Raw genomic sequence first — 23,420 nt, forward strand, 5'->3', positions numbered from 1 at the left:
CTTGTATTGAGTTTCCTCACAGAAACAAAGGCTAATTCCTAACAACAAATGCTGAAGTATGTATTGATGTAGCCGGTTTGTTGAAAACCAAAGCACTTAGTAACATAATATCTGAGTACTACTTCACTCAAACAAGGGTGAAATAATAGGCTACCTGGGTAGAACCACACTGAAAGAACACAAACACCTAAATTCTGCCAGGACCATGTTTTGTTAAAGACTCTAAAATACTGCTCTGCATAGAAAAACAAGACATAGGGGAACCAGGCAACTAGTAGTAAGTGCTAGCTTGGAGCTACTTACGCTCGCTGGAACTCTGGGATGCTGAAAATGGCCTGCATGACAGCATTGAGGTAGCAGCTATTCCCCAGGTTCTTCATGCCGGTATATCCTGGGCCATACATGGGCTTGAGTTTCACGCCAGCTTCCTGAATCACTTCCCATTCAGAGACTCTTGGTTTTATATCATTATCTCTTAGACCGTTCTCTGTCTGAAGAGAAAAAGGGTTATTTTCTTTGCCTCTTAATTTCTGCAACTATTATACTTGTTGCTGTTATCATCACCAACTTTGTGAACTCTTCTAGAAAAGAAGAGACAGATCAATGAGAAAAGAGAGGTGAATCCCACATGCAGAGGAGGAGGTCAGGGTCAGAAGTGTAGCAGCCTGCTCATCCAATTCATCTCTCAGCTGTTTACTACAGACCACTGGCTCTTTGTATTATTCTCACCGCGCCTTCAATCTCCACTTCTGTATGGGCTGTGTCCTCAAGACTAAGAATAAATACAACACACGTTTTCAAGCTTTATTTTCCCATTTATATTGGTTGGGCAGAGCTGCTACTGTAGAACATAGTCCCAGCAAACAAATCAGATGCAAAAATGCAGCTTCAAGAACTCTATTCTTCATGCAAAAGGAAAAAGCCAAAGTCTGAGATGTTGAAGTCCCAATACCCAGCTCAGCTTTCAATTTGTAGGCACTAATCATTACACCGTCATTTACAGCTAGCGCTACTCCTCCACTTCACAGATAATCTTACAGACTGGTCTGAATACAGTAGGGGAATCCTCCACAATAGCTGAAACTATACATAAGTTCTGCAGATTTTTAAGTAAAAACAGGTTTTTCAGAAGGACCACTGGATAAGAGAAACTTTTTATTCATATATTTGTTCAATATAAGCTACAGACATTGCTCTTCTCCTGTTTCTCTCTACCCCCAACTAGAAAAGTAAACAAGAAACTAAAAAGAAGCTTGATTTCCTACCACTTGCATCTGCAGCATATCAATCCCAAAGTGTGCCAGATGCTTTGCTATATGTGGATCTAAAACCGGCTCCTCTTCATCAAAGGAATAGACATCTACAAAAGCAAAGAGAAACAGATAACATGTTGTATCAAACATTACCCCTTCTCTTTGTTGACCAACATTACATTCTCAGTACAGAAGTGCCTACACAAAATACCTTATTCATATTCTCCAGGTCTGGTTGAGACACATATAATAGCTAGACCCACACTGCTCGGTAAACATCTTAAATGTTTTCTACACGATCAACTCAACTATTCTCCTTTGAGTAAATTACACACCTTGATAGCATTAAAACATATGAAAATTTGGAGCAATTACAGTACTACACAACAACCCCCCACTGCTCTCCCCCAAAAAGTAAAGAAATATGTAGGAGAAAAGGAAGAACACAGTTGACAGGATTTGAAGGTACATATCTAATCCATGTTGTGAACAGAGCAATAATTTCTGAATTTTTTTGTGGAGCTAGAAGACAATGGCAAACACACCAAAACTATGAGCATGTAACTTGGATGGGACTTGGAAGATTAATCTTATCATGAGGGACAAAGTTTGATGTCATTATTGGGATGTCTTGCTTTACTGTATGAGAACTAAATTCTAGCGCTAAAACAGCTCCTCACGGTCCCTAAAGATTTGGAAGGGCAAAGTTCAAACTGAAGAGGGAAGCAGTACGCCTAATGATACTTTTGTTACGAAGCAAAGTTTAATAAATCCAACAAAGGGACAAAAAGGAGATAAAATCTCATTTTAATGCTTACCAAACAAGACTTTAATGAAGCAGTCTTCACCTACTTAAGCAAATAACAGTAAATCTACAGGCATGACGTAAGGATATGAGTTGTAAGACCCACTACAAAGTCTTGGACAGGTCTTGTCTTTTCTCTTCTCTGCTCTTTTCCCCCATAGTATATACTCCTCTGCTCCAGTCTCTACTCATATCAAAGCCCAGAAAGTCTCTGCCAGTACTCCTCTCAGACAAGTTTCCTTCACATCCTACAGAGTTTTCCAGTGATCTTGCCCCATGTGATCAGATCCAGGTTAAGAGAGAAATCTGAACCCTGAACCAGAAGAAATAAGAAAAATTTGGGAGGACGGAGCAAGAATCCAGACAAAGTCTGTTCACAGCACAGATACCACTTCTAAAGAGTCCTTCTGCTCTCCCCTGGCCTCAACCCATCACCTGCATAAAATTTTAACAAGATTCCTGCTTCCTTGAAGACTGCCAGTGGGAAAACCATGCTGAAATGATAGCTTGAGTGTCAGCCACTATTCTAAGATCTAAATGCAACCTATGGGTTTATCAGTCCTATGAAAAACATTAACTCTCAAACCAAGGAATGGTGTTTTTGAGTCACGCTGCTATCTGCCGTCAGCAGCCATCAGACCCTCTATTAACATTGGTTCTGATGACCCCTCTGGCATGCATGGAGCTGTAGCTGCTCATCTACTGGAATTCCACTGTGTAGTAGCAGGCATGCTCAGAGGACTTGACAGCTCATCCACATATAACATTCCATAGTCTTCTGGTGAGGTCACAGCACAGCCAAAAGATCCTGCAAAGCTCACACACCTATCAGTGAGATTACACATCGGCTAATCTTGGGTGACTGCCTCCAATGCGTTTGCTTTGATTTTGTTTTTCCTCATTTCTGGCAAATGAAGAAAGAGCAGCCATCTGGAATTACTGACCCAGAGCTGCAGGAATGAAACACACAACATTAATCTTCACTCAAGCCCAGCTTGTCTCACAAACATTATTACTTTCTGCTGTGTAGCCAACATAAATTAATGAGAGAGAAAGAGAATCCATTTCAAAGGCAGCAAAGAGCAGCAAATAAAAGAAAGAAGCTGAGAGCACCAAAACACTGGTCTGTAGTCCTTTCCTACATTCTGATCCTCAAGAGTCTGCATAGAAAGCAGCAAATTCTGTTTTTAAAGGAAGAAAAGGAAAGAAGAGGGGAAGACAATAATAAATGAAAAAACACGAAATACCTGAGATAGGTACCACAAAACATTATTAAACAGTGAGTAATCATCATTATTATTCATATTGTGTTAAGAAAAGTGACATTGCTATCTGTACTTCCTTTTCTCTTCCGGCTCAAGATTTATGCCTGTTACAGACATCACTCCTTCCTACATAAGGGATAACAGGCAACGGTCCATGAAGAAAGAAGTTGCACAGGATTCCCCTAAAGAAGTACCCGACAATACCGAGTGGCATCCACAAAGCAACTCATCCAAGTACCTGTTAAAAATAGAACCTCTCACTGCTAAATAACTATTCCAGTCCTCAGAGCATTTTCAAACATGTGACCTCAAGTACTTGAAATCAAACCTAATTGCATTGTGAAGAGAAGTAGTTGTTAGCACAGCTTGCCAAGAAACATTCAACCTAGAGAAGAAAATTTTTGACTTGTGTAACCTGTGCAAGGTCCAATGATGGTGGACAGAATTTTGATTCAATTTCTGACCCGAACCCAGGTCTGCTTGTTGTCAAAACACTATAAACTGAGGGTTATGCCCCATAAATCCCTTCCAGTCTATGCAACACAGATTTCTCAAGAAAAGACAAGGAGCTCTCCTCTGCTCTGTGAATAAGCAGGGTAGGGATAAGCAGAGAACTGGCACCTCCTCTTTTTCATCCTTAGCAGTGTGAAAAAGGATAAAGTTATGTCAGCGGAGGGACCAACACTTATTACTCCTCTACTATTACCTCTTCTCCTCCAGCCCAAGAAAGCAGAAACCAGACAAATTTTTTGTCACAATCAGCTACAGGGCCTCTCTTTCCTGAAGCTCATCTGCCATCCAGCCCTATAGAGAAGTTATGATTACCAATGCAATATAGATCAGAGAGATTAATTGCTGAAAATGAAAAAAAAGAAGGCTGAGGGAGGGAAGTCTTCCCTACAGGGACATTAAGTTAACAGTATCCAGAAGAACGAATATCTGTGTAGAACAGCTGCTGCCCCTCATTCAGAGGGAAAGATGACAGTGTGTCCTTTGTTATCTCAAAGGCCACATGAGAGCAAAAACAGCTGATGGGTGGGAGGCAGAAGTACAACAGCTGTAGGAAACAAATACTAGCGGTAAAGATGCCAAAAAAAGCATTGAAACAAACACTGAAGAGTATTACTTGTTTTGTAGATGCAGGTTGAAACTTACATCCAAGAAAATCTGAACCATCTTCAACCTAAAAACCACATTCACCCAAGGAAACAGAATCTGGGAGAAAATCAACTTTCCTCAGTGTTTCTGTGGCACATCTGGGTGAATGCAATTAGTCTCCTTACCCTGAAACTGAATAGGACTTAAAGATGAAAAATTCTCAACTGATGTGTATAAATAAATAAATGGAAGGTTGCTATTCCAGTCATTTTTCATCCATATGGTCATGAGCACTAGAAAACAAATGTAATCATGCTACCTGATGTTTTTTCCCCTCCTTACAGCTGCAGAAAAAGATCTTCACTTAAGACTTTCCAGCTTCTCCTGCTTATACTCCACCTAGTTATCACACACCACAACCCTCTCCACAGCAACACTGCAGAATGTCACACAGAATACGCAAGCAAGATTTATATCCTGTATTTATATTTATTTATATCCTACATTATATATTTAAATCCTATAGACTTCTCATTCTTAAAGATCATCAGGCTTTTTATTAATGACCATCACAGCAGCCCCATGAAGATGAACAAAAAATTACTAAATCAACATGGGAAAATAGCACAGTCCCCAGTACATTAAAAAAGAAAATACACATTGATGATATTAAACTTTTCTGACTTTAAAATATTTAAAAAAAAGATATCCCATCTGAGAACCCGGTGGCTGACCTGCTCCATCAGGAGTGATGGTTCCCAACTTCACCGCCAGGGGATAACCCGTCTCCTTGTAGTGCTCCAGTGCGTGGCCATTCCCTCCTCTACCATCAAAGAACCACTTCCCACACAACACTGAACCATCTGTCAGGTTTAGCCACAGATTCTCCCGAAGATCACATTTTGAGCACTTCCAACCACTGCAAGAAAAAAAGGAAGAAATTGTAGAAATAAATAAGGCAGGAAGCAGTTCTGCATTCCCAGTTATGGTAGGTCAAACCAGGCACACACATCCAGCTAAGAGTCATGTAAGATAAATGCTGGCTGAGTTACTGCCTTTAGTTTTTTATTCTGGACTTCAATAGATAACCTAGAATGAAGAAAACTTTGCTTCTTTTACCTGGGTGGAATTCTAACGCCGTTGTCTAACTGCACAAGAGATTTGGCATGCTTAGATGCCTGTAGCTCTTCTTCCCAGGAGTCAGGTTCCTGCTTCCTATAGGGTGATTTTGCACTGAGGAGTGCGTCAGAAGCTATTGTCACCTGGAAGACAAAGGAAGATTAAATTCAAAAACCCAACAAGCAACCGACAACAAAAGAGCATCTTGATAGAAACTGAACGAGGGAAAAACTCCTCCCATGCGTGCACATATTCACTAACCAGTGCTGGTAACTCTTCTATGTTTGGTAATGAAATTTCATAGTGATCAGGAAATATAACGAGTTTTGCTTCATCTTCATATTCAAAGTCATCACCGCTCAGATCACCATTTGCCTCTAGATCTGGAAAACAAGACAGGTATCGTTAGACTGTGCCAGGACCATGGTTTCTAAACTGCAGCAGTGGTACCAGTAGAAAGCATTGCCAGCCAGCAGCCTAAAAGCTGGCACTGTCCAGTAGTTTCTTCTGGCTAAAAACATCTGTGAAATCCTGTTCTAAGCCAAAATCTGACCTCCAGCAAGAAGATGAGCTGAGGACTAAAATTCCCATCTCAGTCTGAGCTCCAGCCACATTCATAGTTGACCCGGCCTCTCCCCAAGCAGTGTGTTGTTGTAGACATCTCATTCTGGAAGCAGCTAACAAAATTATACTTATTTTGGACAAAAGCAGAAGGCAATACTGTTCAGTATTTCACCCAGGATCTTGAAGCACTATACAATGTGAGGCTAGGTCACACTAGCTATGCCTAAATTGCAAAGTAACAACCCATGTTTTTTCTAAATCACAGACCTGGATGAAACATTCTGTGGCTCCTAAAAACAAAACTACTGACTACCTCCTAAATGTGTCAGATCCCAATCCGTGCAGTTTCCTCAGAGAAAATAAAAGCTTTGTCTATGTTCAGACAAGTTAATGAAGCAGCAAGAGCTTCTTGCAGGGCTTGCAGTCACATGCTTCACACTACCACCAGAGGGAACCTGAGGATAGATCACATCAGCCAGTAGCTGTCATCTCTAGATGCATGTAAAGCCCGATGGTATTTTCTTTTTTACACCAACATTAGAAGTTTTAGCCTTTACCATCCACTGCATAGAAACAGCAATTACATGGCTGCCTCGGCTCAAAATGCAGAACACCTCAGCTCATCTCATAGCTCACATTTGAACTAGGGATCCAGAGAAAAAAAGACTGAGTGTTCTATCATCCTCTGACAGCTAACGATAACCCTTACTTAGCCACATCATCCTTTTGTGTGTAAGGGGAAGAAAAAAGTTCCTTTTTGCCTTTTCAGGATTCATACCATTCGCATTACTAGAAAAGTAAACCATGAAGCCTTGTGAGCACAGTATTCTGGGTGTCTGACACACAGGGCAGCATCGCACTTCTTGAAGGATACACACAGCATTATAACAAATTCAGGGGGAAAGAAAATATTTAACTTGCAATTCTACTTTAAACAGTGATCGTGTAAGGCTGGCACAACATATCTACTAACCAAGGATTACAATGATGTTTGGCAACTGTGGCACTGAAGACAGTTTATCAGTGTTCACGTGGGCAGTATCACAGGGGTGGAAATTAATTCCATGGCCACAGACTCAGAACTCTTGAAACAGCAGAGGACCTCAAGCTAATCCCTTATGGTGACAGTTAGGCCCCTTAATGATGTCAAGTTGAAAACTCCCAAATCCATATTCACATTTTCAAATTTTAGCTTATAAGCAGAGCCACATTTGCTAAGCTTGGTAAGAAGTTGCAACTTCATCATATATTCTATACCTACACAAGGGCATAGGTACACTATGTGTACCTACACATAGTGCCGCTCTGCAGCACAGGGGCTCGAATCCTGGGGGTTGGACTCGATGATCTCTAAGGTCCCTTCCAACTCGCACGAGACTATGATACTATGATACTATGAAGGGCCAATTTAGCTAAGAAAGCATGTGTTTCTGTATAATAAAACAAGACGACTACTACATTAGAAGATAGTGGGAACCCACACGAAGTGAGGATGACTCCATAGCCACTGGGCATCCCATACAGTTTGCAGGATGTTTCAGATGTAGATTTTAAAACTAGGGCAGAATTTGACAAAGGAACAAGTGTAGCCATGGGAAAGAGAGGTGGGATAAGTCTATTTGCAAAATGAGCATATTTGACCTAAAGTTACCATAATACTAAAGGGACTTAACAGGCTGAACTTTCAAATGCTGTATTTCTCCAGTTCTAAGGCTGCTGCACAACAACCAACCTGTACACCATCTTTTTAAAGTGCTGCTGACTTGGTGGACAACCGCACGACAATGTCCCCCTTCTACCAGGCTAACAGCCTTACCACACTAAGACAGAGCTCCAGTTAAACACTGTGGTCATCAAATCAAAGTGCCCATAGGTCACAACTGTTGTGCTGGGAGGCCAGGACAACAGGGAAAGCAAAATAACAGGTACGCTAAAACAGAAGTGCAACTGACGTTATTTTGAGCAAGCAGCCAGGAGAGTACATTTACTGCAGCTTGCAGGCATCACACTTCAGTGACAGTGAGAAATGCACTGCTGCTGGATTGACTGAAAACAGCAGCTGGAGGTAGAAGACGGTACTGTAAACCAACCTACGGGAGGAGAAGGAGTGGACGTGGCCATATCAGATTTAGAAGAGTTACCAACTGAATGCACTAATAATAGGGGCGTAAGGACACTCCATGCAGGATCACTAAACAGGATATCCCGTGCATATGGATGTGTGAGTATGAAAGGGGACACAAATGTGAAAATTGAACGAGGATGTTGACTAATGAACCTGCAACAAAAACAAGCAAAGTGAAACCATCAAAATTTATGTTCTGAACATTTAGCTAGTAGTATTAGCTTCTGTTAATTTAGCCTCACTTCTTCATTTCCGCCTAAAATGGCAGACTATTAAGATTTGAATAGGGCAAGGTATTTGCTCACCATTCTATAGCCAACTCAAGCAACAGGTTCACTCCTGATGTCATCAGCTTCACTTTTACTGATGGTGCAATTTTAAGATTTAAAAATATGATCAGGACATACTGAAATTCTTTCAAATCACTTTTTTTCCTCCCCATTTCATAAATCTGCATGTAGTCTATAAGTGTTTTCTTACACAAACTTAAACCACTAGTGGTTCAAGTCCTCTTCAGAAGCTTTCTAAAATAAAAACATCCAGGGCAGCTGCTATGGGAATAGGGAGAGCTAAGTGGACCTGTGGTTAAACCTAACATAGCCTCTCTTATGAATGGCCTTTACACTTGTAAATCCTACCTGTAAGTATTACCACTGCCATTTGTAGGTGGGTGCCAGGGAGGAGAAGGTCAGCAAGTCTGAACATCCTCCCAGACTTCTTAAGTGAAAGTTTTCCTTTCTGATGCTTTCTCTGAGACCAGCTGTATTTCATGAACCCTCCTTCCCACTGAGGCTCCTCTTATCTGCAATTACCGTTCTCACAGACCTGCTGACAGAGCTGTTCATTCGAGTACTTCAAAATGGTTTTTAACTGATGGCCTAAGTTATCCCTGACTTTGCTCAAAACAGAGCTCTCGCAAATTGCTGCACTGACAGATACTGTTATGTTAACTGATCTGGAAGAGGACATCTGTCTACAGACAAATTTTATGACAGCCACTCTGCCAGCTCTGTTTAGACTACAGCCCAGTGTCTGACGAGGGCCCAAAGGCACCCAGGAAGAATGCACAGCAAGGCAGAAATGCAATGATTCCTACCTCAGGGTATGCCTCTTATCTTCTAGATATCTGCCTGGTTTCCCTGCTCATAGCAGAGGCTCACTTCTGATTTATAATCCAAAAGACAATGGAAAACCAAATATAAACTGTTGTTATTCTCATTTCCCACTTGATAACTGAGCTAATATTTGCAACGAACCATCGTAATGCTATAATGTGTACAGCAATAACAGCAGAGTGGCAAAGTCTTTGGCATCAGCAAATGAGGACAAGCCCAAACATAGCAACCGTGGATGAAGAAATGAAGAAAAAGAGCTTCTTGCCTTCAGAAGACCTCAGATACACAGGGATCTCCAGTGAGATCCCCTCACCTCCACTGCCAACCCTTAAATGAGGTCTGGGAAGGGGTATATTCTGGCTCCAGCCCTCCTGGTCACTCAGAGGTACATTGTGTGCACCTGAGCTGCCCTGGGTTGCCCTGCTTTCCCATCAGATGCTCAATCACTGCTTCAAGCTGTGACTCAGCATTTCTTCTGTACAGTTAAACCACTTCTCATCTTCATATTATTCAACATTTCCTTCTTCTATTGTTTAGTTTTCCAGAGTAACAAACCTAAAAATTAATTGTAATGTGATCTACTGCACAATTTTACATCAATTACAACATCATTTCCTCATCTTTCAGTCCCATTCCAGACCTCTTATGCTTAAATTAGTTCTTCATAATTAAAACATTATTAAAGGTTTTGCTGATTATTTTTTGCTGTGAGAGTTGGCCCTCCAATACAAGGATCTCCTCTCTTACTCCATTCATCCTTCTGACAAAGATCTTCTACAGAAGACCACAGCACATTTTTGTTAATCAGAATGTTATAATTAATGTGGTGACTGACTTTCCCCAACTACTCTGGCAGACCCACAAGCATTACTTGACTTTACAAAACCAGTGTTTGTTGGTTGGGTTTTTTTGGTCACATTTATATGACTTCCTATTAATTCTGATCCTTTCTTCTTCTAGATGCACTACTATGAAAACACAACCTAGCAATGATACTTTTCCTAGTCCCACCCTGCTGTCATCTCCCCCCTGCCCCATCTTCAAAACTGATATCATGCTGACCACATTGTGGCCAAATTCCAAATGTAATGAGGTTATACACCAGAGACAACAGTCCAGCAGTTTCTTATCTGAAAGGCTTCTGAAATAATGGAGAGCAGCCATCTCATCCCTTCAATTAATTTTTCCATTTTACAGACTGGGTCTAAAACTTCTTCGTAATAGCCACATATACTGACAGACAGAAAGCATCATCAAACTTGCTACCCTAGATACCAATACAGCAAGGACACTAGTTTATGTTCTATGATGTAGACAGTCTGCTTTAAAAATCACCCCAAATCCCCAGACAGCTTGCACTATCTGAGCAAGCAAAGTTACCATATCCATGGTGCTTAACAATATTTAAACACACTAGAGTCAAGGCAGCTCACGTCTTTATGCATAATATTGTTATGCCTCCTGAATAAAAAAGAGCTCTCATCACTGAGGCCCTCTAGCCTTTTTGAAAAGGAGAAAAAAAACACCAAAAAAACCCCAGTGTGTGGGCACCCACACTTTGCAGTGAATCTTTCCATGCTCAGGGGAAGGTAAAGCCTTCAGTGGACTAACCCAGCCTGTCCATGTTTCTGTGGTATTCTGTGGTATATCTGCTGGATAGCAGAGTGAAAATAGAAAGTAATCAATGAGCAACCAAAACATGTTTTCCTAATACTAAGGAGATTGAAAAGGGTTTAATATCTTTAATAGCCTTACATCAAAGAGGCTTTTTAGAAGCAACGCAATAAATGCCAAAACTGGATTGACTTTATCCAGACAGCTTAATTCTTTTTGCTTTCAGGGAATTATTCAGGTAGTTACACCTAGAAACACAGTGATGTTAGAGCTACCATTGAGCACTGCCTACAGCTGTCTCACAGCTTAAGCCCTAAATGGCAGCCTATATGTACAGGCTGATAATCGCTTCTTTGGTGCAAGCTTCTGTCAGAGGTGTCCAAGTTCACAACAAGAAAAAAAAAAACAGGCTTTTAAGATGAGAAGACCGACAGGTCCAAAAAGTCAGGAAAATGATGAGTTAAAAGATGTCAAATTTGGTAACCACCTCTACTTACTGTCACGTGCAAAATGATCAACTTGCTGACCTCTCTGTGCTTTCATTTTCTAAATGCCCTATGAAAAGTCCTATGAACAAGTGCAGGGGTAATTCTTTGCTCTTCTAAGTATGGCAATACATATAAAAGATCCACTAAACCAAGCAAACAAATACAAAGAATCTGGCTGCATGGAAATAATATCTCAAGGATGACAGCACAGCACAGAGTTGATAACAGTTTAAACCCAAGAAACAGGGCCTGCCAAGAAGACTGTAGAAAAATAGACAAGCCAAGACACAATTTCACAACTACATTATTTCCAGAAGAAGAAAAAAAGTGGCATCTCATGGGCTAAATTCACCTCCAGTGAAAGCACATTGGCCTTCGGAAGTTCACTGGGATTGAGGCAGCTGGAACTGCCGCCCCAGATCTACTCACTGAGAACAAAAAGCTTATGCTCAAGGACAGAATTGAAGGACTCCTCCAACATGGCATGCCAGAGACATGATGCCACAAACACTGTGTGCCAGCAAACCACAGTGACAGGAGCCTAACAAAGTTATACAGAGTATCAGTAAGAATAATGTTTGACTGTGGTTTTACACCTCTTGTTTATCCTTACAGTGCACAACCATTACTGCACTGCAGCTGTTTTTGTGCTAATCATTTTATAACCATCCAGTAATAAACATTATTTGCAAGGTAAAATGTCTGTAGAAGGGAATTAAACAACCATCTACAACTTAAGAGTCCCTTCCTACAAAAGAAGTTTCATTTGTTTATGAATTATATTAAGGCTTTCTTGTTCTTTAAGACCTCCTTTCAAAACTTACTCCAGACATTAACAACAGTAATTTAATCAATCACAACCTGAAAAGGCCTCTTAGGGGCACATTCCACAGATCAAAGCAATTCTAGTGAGGGACCATGCTATTTGTTCCCACTTGGCCATAAGAGCTGGAAATGGTATGGAAAATGTTTAACCTCTTCATTATCTGAAGGGGGAAACACAGCAATCACTATTTCCTACTAGTACAAAGAGAATAAATAGAAGAAACAAAAATGTCTCACAAGTAGCGGGAGGAAAAAGAATACAGACACTGGATCAAATTCCCCTCATCCGTATTTATGGAGCCCTCAGGTTTTCTGGGTAATATGAATTAATATCAAAGATGAGATGCTTTTGATGAAAGGGATGTGGTAAGAAAATTGTTTATCATGAAGAAATGGGATATATTATTGGACATAATGGAACGAGAATTGGTAAAATATCCTCACAATGTATGAACTGCTGCATTTATTACAGGAGACAACACAACAGTCACTTAAGAGTACCTGTGTAACAACCCCCTAGAAATGTAAATAATCCTTCTCACAAAGTTACAGAGTGGAAAAATGCCACACTGGGGCCAAAACTGCTAAGAATTGCTTATCCAGACCACTTCTAAAAAATTAGAGCCAAAAGAAAGAAAACAAAAGAAAGAAAAAGAAAACCACAGCACCAACAGCAACAACTCGTCTCAAGAAGCTTCAAAGCCAAATACAATGGCAGACAGAACCCAAGTACACATGCAGAGAGGGTCAGGAAAGGACTGTGTGAAAGCAGCTGTTCACAATACCTAAAAATAGCTTAGCATTCCTCCTTTTTGGTAAAGCTCCACCAGATGCCCCTGGTACCTTCTGGAAAGAGAAAGAGACAATTAAAAATCCATCAAGTGAAATAACAGTAAATCAGCAACAACTGCACACCGCTATCATTTCTGGCATGTATATATTTGTTCATGGTCCTTCTATTAAGCAATAGCCTCATTCTTCACTCACCTCTGACAACAGGACAACCCAGCACTGATACCACCCCTGAGAAAATTGCCATCTAAATCCTTTCTATTTTGAACTGTCAGCAACTAAGCATGTCTCACAGTCATCACAGGTGACTGCTGTTCTATCAACAAGACCAGCTCTTCCAGCACCACCCAGATCTCTCAATGCTAGTTCCTCTCCAGAATGTCTTAAGGAGTAAATCATAATCATAAGCTGAATTAGAGAGGGAAAGAAAAAATACATTACCTCTACAAAAGACTAAGCCTTTCATAACAAATTCCACTGTGATTACTCAACCTCCATAGTAGGGAACAGCAATTTTCTAATGACATCCAGTTTTAAGCACTACTTTCTCAGTTAAAAAATAAAAATAAAAAAATATTCCTTAGACTTCTGGGGACAACTTCTGAGTGGCTAAGGAAACATGTAAGTTAATACTTTTGCATCTTAAGCTGTTTATTAACAGGCACCAGTAAATCAAATCAAACCAGCCTCTGTGGCAATAACGCGAACATGCTGTGTTATGTGGTGCACAATGTTAGTGTAACCAGTGAGGTTGTTAGGTTACTTTTTTTTTTTTCCACCATTTACTTTTTAAATAATATAGGGACACAACAGGTGGAAAGAAACCAGCCAAGAACCTGTCAGCTTAGGGAAAGCTCGTGTTTGCCTTCTGCGCCTTGGAAGGTGAAAGGGTCGCATAGTTTGGGTGGTTCCCTTCACCATGTAAATAAAAGCTTTGACCAAAGCAAAAGCTTGAGTCATCAACTAGGTCTTATGTATCAAAAGAAATTTTCCCGTTCTTCGAAAGAGAAAGTCCTTGGGTACACTTAAGAACAAAACCTATTATCTATATGCGAGCATTAGGGAAAAGGAATCTGTGATGCAACTCCAGTATTTCAATAAATAAATAAATGAAAAGTAAAAATAAAAAAGAATTTGCTTAATGAAGTTAAAACAAAAGCAGAGCATTTCTTCCTTCAAACTACTGGCATTTAGCAAGAGGAAATAGTCAAGAACCTAAACCTACTTAATAAAAGCAAGATACCGTGTAACCTGGTTACGAAGGTGTAATGAATATATTACACATGTTGTCAGGATCATAGCTTCGGAACTAAGAAAAGCTGTTTCCAGTACCAAAAGGCTCAGTTTGAATTCTAATGTCTCTAAGTGGGATGTTGTGAAAATCACTAAGAATAGAGATTTCAAAGAGGAAGAACTCATGCAGGGTGTTTCAATCACTACCAGTCTAACATGTAATATAGCTTCATTTTTTCAAACTGAAAAAGCTGATTACATCTCAACTGGAATTGCAGATGTTCAATAGTCCTGAAAACCTCAGAACCTGATGGTATCTGAATTTGCTTCCCTACTTGTCTGAAATTATTGGGAATGCTCCCCACTCACAAAGCAATTTGCCTTCTAACAGATGTGATCCCAGCAGGCAGGAATAGCGGTCTCTCAAAAAGAATCTTTAGGTAGTATAACCAATACCTTGAGCTTTAATGTATCACACACAATCAAAAGCCTGGATTAAAAACCAAAACCACAATGCAGCACATGTCAGACACTTCAGGCCTTCACCGGAACAGTTTTATGATGTTCCACATTGCTCAAAGGAAAACACGCATAGCATGTAAGTATCAAACTGTCATGGTAAACCAAATCCATAGCTAACTAAAGAGGAATTCTACTTAAGAGCCAAGTTAGATGACAGTCTTCACGAGTACAAAGTAATCAAATATTGTTTCTGACTACATGACCCAGTGTGCCATCACCTTCACACCGACTCCTCTGCTATGTTATGATTCACAAGGAAAATAACTAGAAACCTCTCGGCTCATTCAATTGAAGGTGTACTTCACACCAAAAGGTTGAGCTGCCATTCAGCAAGAGTTGAGTGGCTGGAGAGTTGAGTGGAGAAAAACGTTATGAGGTTTGACAAGGTCAAGTGCAGAGCCCTACACCTGGGGAGGAATAACTGCATCCAGATTAGGGGCTGAACTGCTGGAAAGGAGCTCTGTGGAGAAGAGTAGGGCATCTTGGCAGAGAACAGGTTAACCATGAGTCAGCGGCATGCCCTGGTGGCCAAGAAGTCCAATGGTATCCCAAGGTGCATTAAAAAGAGCATGGCCAGTAGATCAAGAGAGGTGACTTTCCCCCTCTGGAGTACCAGGTCCAGTTTCAGGCTCCTCAATTAACGAAACACAAAGAACTTCAATAAAGAGTCCAGCAGAGGGCCACAAAGATTATGAGGAGCCTGGGGCATCTTTCACATGAGGAAAGGCTGAAAAACCTGGGACTGCACTGCCTGTATGAGATTAGGGGGAACCTTAGTGACAAATACCTGAAGAGTGGGAGTCAGATGGATGGAGCCAGGCTCTTTTCAGTAGTGCCCAGAAACAGAACGAGGGGAAACAGGTACAAACTGGAACACGAGAAGTTCTACCTGAACGTGAGGAAGAGCTGCTTTACTTTGAGGGGTTACAGGGCACTGGATCAAGATATCCAGAGAGGATGTCTGTCCTTTACAAGTTGTGGAGTCTCCTTCTCTTGAGATATTCAAAACCCACCTGGATGCTCTCCTGGGCAACCTATTCTGAGGAACCTGATTTAGCAGCAGTGTAAAACTAAATGACCTCCAGAGGTCCCTTCCAACTTCTGTTATCTGTACGCAATACTGAACAACAGTTATTTATCTCTCCCTTTTGAAGTTCTTCAGCCAAATCTTCACCCAGGAAAGGAATTTTTGAGCCCTTATTTTAATTCCAGTTTGCCTTAACGTAGAAAATTCACAGGTCACATACTAGAAGAAAGTTAAATAGAAGAAATGCTGACAGAGCATCTGCCGACTTGTCTCTAGTCACAGATATCTTAAGAGTGAAAATTTAACTCAGAAGAACTGTTGCTAGAACTAGACTAGGTTTTCCAAAAGTTCTGTTAATGTTGCAGAGGAAAATGCAGCTTTCAGCCTCACAAGGTAGGACAGTTCTAAAATATAACAATCATTAATAGTCTTCACATGAAAGACATAGGGCCTCTATGTGTTCAAGAGAGACAGAGTTCACAGGAGAGTGAGCTATAAACAAACCCAGTGCCTTGAATACAGTTCAGGCAGAAGGCATAAGCAGCCCTTTAAAGACAAACCACACAAGAACAGATGTTTTAATGCACTGCTTATCAATTATTATTGATACGTAACGATAGTATAGAAGAACAGCAAGCAGGAAATTTGTGTGCATACATCTACATGTGTGTGGGTGCAGAACTGAACAAGGGCAATGTGTGAGCTCTAGGAACTAGCGTAAATTTAAGATTTACTTCACTGGTCAGATCACGATTAAAGTTCATGATTTAATAGCATAGGAATCTTAAAAGAACTCATGTCATCCTAAGCCAAAACCTCATTAAAAAAAAATCTCAGAAACGTTCAGCCAAACCAATAATTCTACACTTCAAAGGCAGATCTCTAAAAAGCACTTAACACACAACATACATGTAACACATGGAAGAGTACAGTGAAAGAGATCAGTAGAAGTCAGGCAACTACATGCATCTTTGAGCAACAAGCTGCCTTTAAGGGGAGCTTAAACCCAATTTGGGGCTTGTGATTCATCTTAGAACTGGAACTGTATGTTAGTTTGTGATCCAAGCACCTGAATTTAATATCCAGCTCCACATCTGAACATGTGCATTTCTGTCATCCAAAATTTGGTCTATGTCAAAAATACATTATTGAAACAAGCAAGAGACAGAAGATCTGCCACACTAGTTAGTAGGGAAGCCACAAGTCTCACCTCTATCACACGTCGTTTCAGATGCAAATATACACACTGTCCTGTTTTCCGGTAATGCCTCTCAATGTGTTCCCTTCCAAATCCCAGAAACGTGTTCATGCACACATAGAGACCTCCTTCTGAATCCTAGAAGGAATGACACAAACAGTTACAGCACAGAATGAACTGGACAGAAAGGACTCAGCAAGCAGAAAAAAGCAAAGAAATGCAAACCCTTCCCACAAGCACTTAAAATGTGATTTTTGTATCACATCACAACTGATTTACATTACGAGCCCCGTAAGAACCTTCCAAGCCATATCACAATCTATAGAAACCCACTGAAACTGGTTATGTTTCAACTACAGATTAGTGATCACCCAAGTTGAAGGTCTGAAAGACCTAAAAAACCTTAATTTGAGTGCTCAATCCATGAAGATTTGTAGGCATAGAAATGTGTAAGGCGTAGAAATAACATAGCACAGACGTTTGGTCGAATTCTCGGGTGGGAGGGGGAACATTAGCTTACAAGAATGATATTCCCAAACAGAAGCGCGGCAGGTCTAAACCCCTGGATTCAGAAAACAACTGTTAATCACAATCTTGTCTGAGACAAAACAGATCTCAGGTGATCTTCTAATTCATAGAAGTGGTTAACAAAGAAGTGGGTAAACGTTTGTGAACATTGTTTTGTATCTGAAAGAGATCCTCTCCATCCATGCAAATAGAGTGCTTGAAGATGAAGGCACTACAAGGGGACTGCAGAGATGTATTCCCAGCACCAATTATAAATGCCAACATTTCAGTAGCAGCCTGGCAGGAGTCCCACTACCTCTTACCCTCCCAAAAGCTGGGAATTGATGCTGGCTGGTGTCAGGGACTTGTTCCATTGTATAACTGCTGCCAGATCTCTCCTACATCACTCCCACTGCCAGGAGGACTTTCAGTCATCCAGCTCGTTGGCTTCGGGTCAGTTTTTCAAGCCCTCTCTAGCACATATTGTTTTAAATAGGCAGTGCATAACAAAGATTGAACCGTTCCCAAGCACTGTGACCTTCCCTCTATTGTGATCATGTCTGTGCTACTGGATGGTACAGAACATCTCCTGTTAAATTCCTCACGAATAGCATGAACTGAATTAACCCACAGGCATCTTGGAGGGGAAAAAAAGAATAGAAAACAAAAATCAGTATCTCTAGAAGAAAGTTCCTGTGAGCACCACACCTGAAGCACTCAGTGCAGCAAACCAAGATGCTCCCTGCTGGCAGCTGCACCTCTCAGCATCCCGGCAAGCAGAACCACCACAGGGGAGCACAAAGCTGCCTGTCCTGCCACATCAGCTGCAGCACAAGTTGCACAGCTCCAGTTCTGTCGAGTGTAACAAGCAGCAGAGAGCCAGTCCAACAGATCACAGCTGATCCCCAGCACTTTCCCAACCAGCAGCAGGTAAGCACACCTTGTTCTCTTCCAGAAAAGGAAACTGAAAGGCTAATAGTGTAGAACAGTTCTTGCTAATTTAATGCCTGGCACAGAGCTGCTGGGCCCTCATAACCACTGCCGCAAAATTCAGTTTGAATGCATCACTAAACTCTATCGGTTTCGCATAACCCATTTCCAAGTCCAATACCTACCACTTCCATAAGGCACCTGCACACTATTCATTCCAACATGTCCATTTATATCAAGGCTATTACAGCCTGAAGAACAGCCACCAGTAAATCCCAGTACCTCCACAGCGGCGCAGAGAAGCCACAGAGTTGAGGAACAGAACACGAACACGCAGAGCTAAGACTGCAGGATGGGAGGAAAGATCAGAGAAAGATGAAAGATACTTTGTACCAAGACTTTAGAAAATATCCGTCTCCTCTTAATGTGAAGCTGAACATACAAGCTTTGGCTTCTCAGATTTAGCTTAAGGAAGAACAAGCAATGAGATCCATTGCTTTGGCTTTACCTATGTCAGCAGCACAAGAAGATGAAATGAGCATTCCAGGATTCAGATCTGCGAGGTGACGCAAGAGTTTGAACAGTAGAGAGTCGAATCTTAACACGTGCCATAAAGTCGTGCATTTAGCAACTCAGATATCCCAGTGATGGTCTCTCTGCACAGCCCTGGGTTACCCCTTCAGCCATCTCAGGTCTGATCTGCATAAACACTACCAGAGATTTTATTTTAAAGCAAACAATACCACCATGCAATTTGGAAACCTTGACAGCCAAAACCAACACCTGTGTTGGCTGAGTAAAGGAAATAGGTGAAAAAGAAAATCCCACATCTAGTTTTCAAAATATTCATAAAATACAATTATAGTTAAAATGCAATATATTGATTTTAAATTCCACATCCTCAGCTCTCAGGTTTATCTACCTTAAGGCTGTTATAGCTTGGCTGTCTGGTTTTACAGCCTGTGTTCCAAATCCTTTTGAATTATCACCTGTGAAAAAGCCAAGGACGTGTTCTCAGGAAGAAAATCCCATATGTAAACCAGCCTAAACAAAAATACACGCTGTTGTCACTCCACAGTTTCAGGAACTTTGTTTACAATTTTGTTTTCTTGGAGACCATTCTCTCTTCTCCTGGAGGGAATCTATGAGACCATGGAACCTGCGCTGACAAGCAGCCTATGACAACAATCTGACACTTGCAGCACATGAGCTAAATGTAGAGCCCGATTAAGTTGGTTGTGGTTACTAACAAAACAGCTATTTCTCCCAGAGAACACAGGCAGACTATTTCCTCTTGGAAAGAAGTGGACAGAGTGTTCGAAAGCTGAAAAGGTCACAGCAAAACAGAGGCACCGATGCATAGTGCTGCACAAAGGATGAGATCCTGCTTGGTGCTCAAAGCACTCTCAACTGATGTAAGAGAAGTTCAGGGCTGGTGAATTTAACACTACTGAAAACACAACCAGTTCTGGAAGGATCAACATTTTACATAGCTGCAGCACGTAACTCTTTGTAACTGACATAAAAAGCTCAGGACTAAGTGGTGCATAGACATGGTCTTCCCTTCCCAGCCCAGTCTGAGTACTGCGGCTTGTACTTGCTGCCACTCAGACCTTGATATCTCTTCACCCAGAAGGCCATTCAAGAGCAGAGCAGAGTTCTTACCCTGAACAAAAGGGAAAGCAATTGCTCTTATTCTTCCTGTTCTTTGCTGCTAAGCCGGTCAGTCACAGTACACCAGATGCTTCACTAATACAGAAGGAGATATGCTGTCCACAACAGGGAGAAAAGCATTTAAAAACATTCATTTCTCTTGTTTAAATAACACTTCGTGGTTTACACAGGTAGGATGAGGAATGAAAATGTAAGGAATCCACAGCAAAAGAGCTCGAATGTGGCAGCAAGTCCCTTGTTAAGCCTGAAAAACAGCAGGAATGGTGAATTTGGGGTCTGGAAAACACAAACACCAATCCATGAGGAGACAGAGACCAGCACCTCACTCCAAACACACTCACGGCACAGACACCAAGTGCTTTCAAACACTACTGACTCGATCACGTTTTGAACTACTGACCTGCATCCTATTACCCAACTCCGAGCCGCTTCGTTCCCTCACCGAAGTCCAGAGTTTAGCAATTTCAGCTCAGACTGAGATGGCTCAGACAATAACAAACTCATAGAAATGGAATTGGTGTGGTAGATCCACTAACATGGCAAACCTTACAGACTTGGGCACAATGACTGCTGTGTGGCTGTTCACTTTAGACCCACCAGAAGAAGATACTTGCTAATAAGGGGATCAGAGAAGAGAGTAAAATTGCAGCTTAAGTCCCACCGAGTCTCCGTATCTCAAACACAAGGAGTGGAGAGTTTGTTCATTCTTTAGCCTATAAAGTCCGATTCAGGACAGATTGCTCATTCTGCCTCATACACAAAAAAACGGGACCATAAAGAACTATTACAGGCTCTATGCAAAGTGTCTGTTTATCAGTAATCACCACAATTAATCTGGCTGCATCCACAAGGCTCCTGATGTACAATGACAGCTCAATCTGCAATATATTTGGAACAGTGACAGTAACATTCCTAGCATACACATATTGCATCAAGTTCCACAACAGTGTAACTAAATGACAGACCTTTTGTTTCAGGACAGGCTTAAAAGGAATAACAGAATTTCAGTACTTAATATTCATCTAAGCGATGTTTAATACCTCATAATGAGGCCATCTCTCTGTCATGCATCAGTACTACTGACAAGGAAACACAACAAAAACAAACTGCCAACCAACTGAATACAACAGCACATAGAGATGCTGCCAGCAAAACAGCAAGTCCACTTTCAAGTTTGATCTAAAAACATATACTTCACTTTTAGAAGTGAGGAGGACTTCTTACTCCTGGAACTGGAATCTGTCTGCAGAAATCAATTTGTCTCACTATATTCAGTCCTCTTATTCATTTCCTCAGTGCCACTCGCAGCACATCAATATAAACACAACATCTGTCCACTTCTCTCAGCCAGCAGCCTCAGAAACTTTCTAATTTTCTTCAAGGAATATTGACTACAGGAACACCCAGAAATGCAGGATTTATTTCTAGGGAGCTACATGAAGCAGTCATTGATATCCGTGCATACTGCAAGCTCTCAAGGACTGCAGTCTCAGTTGTACTGTTGAATAAACAGCAATTGGCTCAGTTTAGTCTTTGGGAATTGTCCTAACACAGCCATTACAGAGTTTGCAAGTCACAGTCATGAAGTCAGCAAGATGCACAAAGGAAGCTGCTGTCAGCAGCAAGGTTTTCCAACAGAGCAGAGCCAAGTTTTCAGTTGCACAAGCGTACACAACCCTGTATCCACACGTACAGGACACAAGCCACCTACTGAACCAGACAGCTTGCTTCTTGTAGCAGCAACCTGTGCCCTTTGCGGGGGATGCTTCAGAGCACCTCCATTTACAACGTGCACATTCTGCACATACACCTTTCTTACACTCCAGTTTGTGTCTCTTCTCCATCACTCATCTCTCCTTCTGATGTCACTGGTCTAAAACGATCAGAAGTCTCTGAGATGAGAATCCCACTGGAGGGAACCCGAAATCTTACCTTAGATAATAAAAAACAGAAGGATGTGTTTTTAACATGGACTGTTTGTGTTAACACTGAAACAAGAATAAACACCTGTGTATCTTCTTTCACAAAGGGCAGACAGCTCCACAGGAGGTGGCTCAACGTGGTTATACAGAGCTGACCTAAGAAAAGAAGTCACTAAGCCGCTGCAATACAAAGCACAGCAGGATCAACACCTTCCTTCAGCCAAGGCAACAAGCTGAGCCTTTCCTACACTTTCCTTCTGAATTAAAGAGTTAATTAAAGTTAAAAACAAATGCTAGAAACTTTCAAATCTGCGCTCAAAGACTTAGAAAGCCCCCATTGACCCCTTAGAACTATCATCCCAAATGGAACAACTTCTATAAACCGTAACAAAAGCCATTAAGTTATTAAGCACATCAACCCTGCTTACCTGAGCAGAAACCCGAAGATAAAGCTACACTACGCTGGTTCACCCCTCCAAAAGGAACCAACAAGACTCGTTAAGCATAGAACGCAATTAGGTCTGATGGGGCAGCTTTAATCAGCCCGCCTGCAGCCAGGGCTGCTGGATGACACTTGAGAGCTGAAGAGCACGGTAAAAATAACCTCCCTACAACGAGGGCTGATGAGCACCAGACAGCTGAGTCACCTTTACAGCCAATTTCTGATTTTCTGCATTAGAAGGAATTACTGAACAGAGGTGGGAAAAGAGACGGCAATCTCTGAGGCGCCTTTGGTTGGATATTCCGTACAGTGACCCCAGACCGACGCCATTTGGACATCAACGCCAAGTGCTCGATCACCGCCGGGAAACCTCAGCTTCACGTGGAGCTGAACACAAACCCCGGCTCCGTTTATAAAGCAATTCCCGAGCACCTGCTCCTCAAACACATCCCGGCCTCCGCGAGGAGGTCAGGGGGAGCAGGGCCCGGCGCGACCCCCGCGAGGGGCGGCTGAGGGGAGGAGGGGGCGGCAGCAGGTGGAGGAGCAGAGGAGCGGAGGGGCGCGGGCCCCGCTGCACTCACGGGAGAGTCGTAGGAGAAGGCGCACTCCGTCTTGTAGACCCGGTCCCCGGACTTGGGCACGCGGATGGTGGGCATGTAGGGGACCAGCAGCTCGCCCAGGTCCCCGGCCGCCATCTGAGCGTCGCCGCCGCCGAACAGCGCGGCCCGCTGCATGACTCCGGACGGCGGGAGGGACGGAGAGGGCAATGCGGGCGGCGGGGCCGGGGCAGGGCGAGGCGGCGGCGGCGGGAGCCGGGCCCGGGGGAGGAGAGGGGGAGGGAAGAGGCTATTTATAATCCAATGGCAGCGGCACCAGCTGCGGCGGCACCGGGGGGTCCCGGC

At 42.0% G+C, this 23,420-nt stretch overlaps 1 protein-coding gene across 2 annotated transcripts in view; it reads right to left on the reverse strand.

Annotated features, from left to right (window-relative positions):
* Positions 1-23,323, reverse strand: part of USP13 (ubiquitin specific peptidase 13) — a 39,148-nt gene extending 15,825 nt beyond the window's left edge. Inside the window, exons 1-8 of one of the 2 annotated variants that reach the window (XM_015871517.2) lie at positions 23,100-23,323; positions 17,056-17,181; positions 13,057-13,117; positions 5,802-5,923; positions 5,541-5,683; positions 5,156-5,340; positions 1,266-1,360; positions 304-491 (exon numbers count right to left, since the gene is read on the reverse strand). In XM_015871517.2, the coding sequence (XP_015727003.1) occupies positions 304-491; positions 1,266-1,360; positions 5,156-5,340; positions 5,541-5,683; positions 5,802-5,923; positions 13,057-13,117; positions 17,056-17,181; positions 23,100-23,252 (1,073 nt within the window). In that variant the 5' untranslated portion in view covers positions 23,253-23,323. Of the gene's footprint in view, positions 1-303; positions 492-1,265; positions 1,361-5,155; positions 5,341-5,540; positions 5,684-5,801; positions 5,924-13,056; positions 13,118-17,055; positions 17,182-22,504; positions 22,992-23,099 lie in introns of those variants that run through there. The other variant, XM_015871518.2, reaches the window with a different exon arrangement.
* Positions 23,324-23,420: the final 97 nt, after the last annotated feature.

The sequence above is a fragment of the Coturnix japonica genome, chromosome 9 (assembly GCF_001577835.2).
Source record: "Coturnix japonica isolate 7356 chromosome 9, Coturnix japonica 2.1, whole genome shotgun sequence".
Lineage (NCBI taxonomy): Eukaryota > Metazoa > Chordata > Aves > Galliformes > Phasianidae > Coturnix > Coturnix japonica.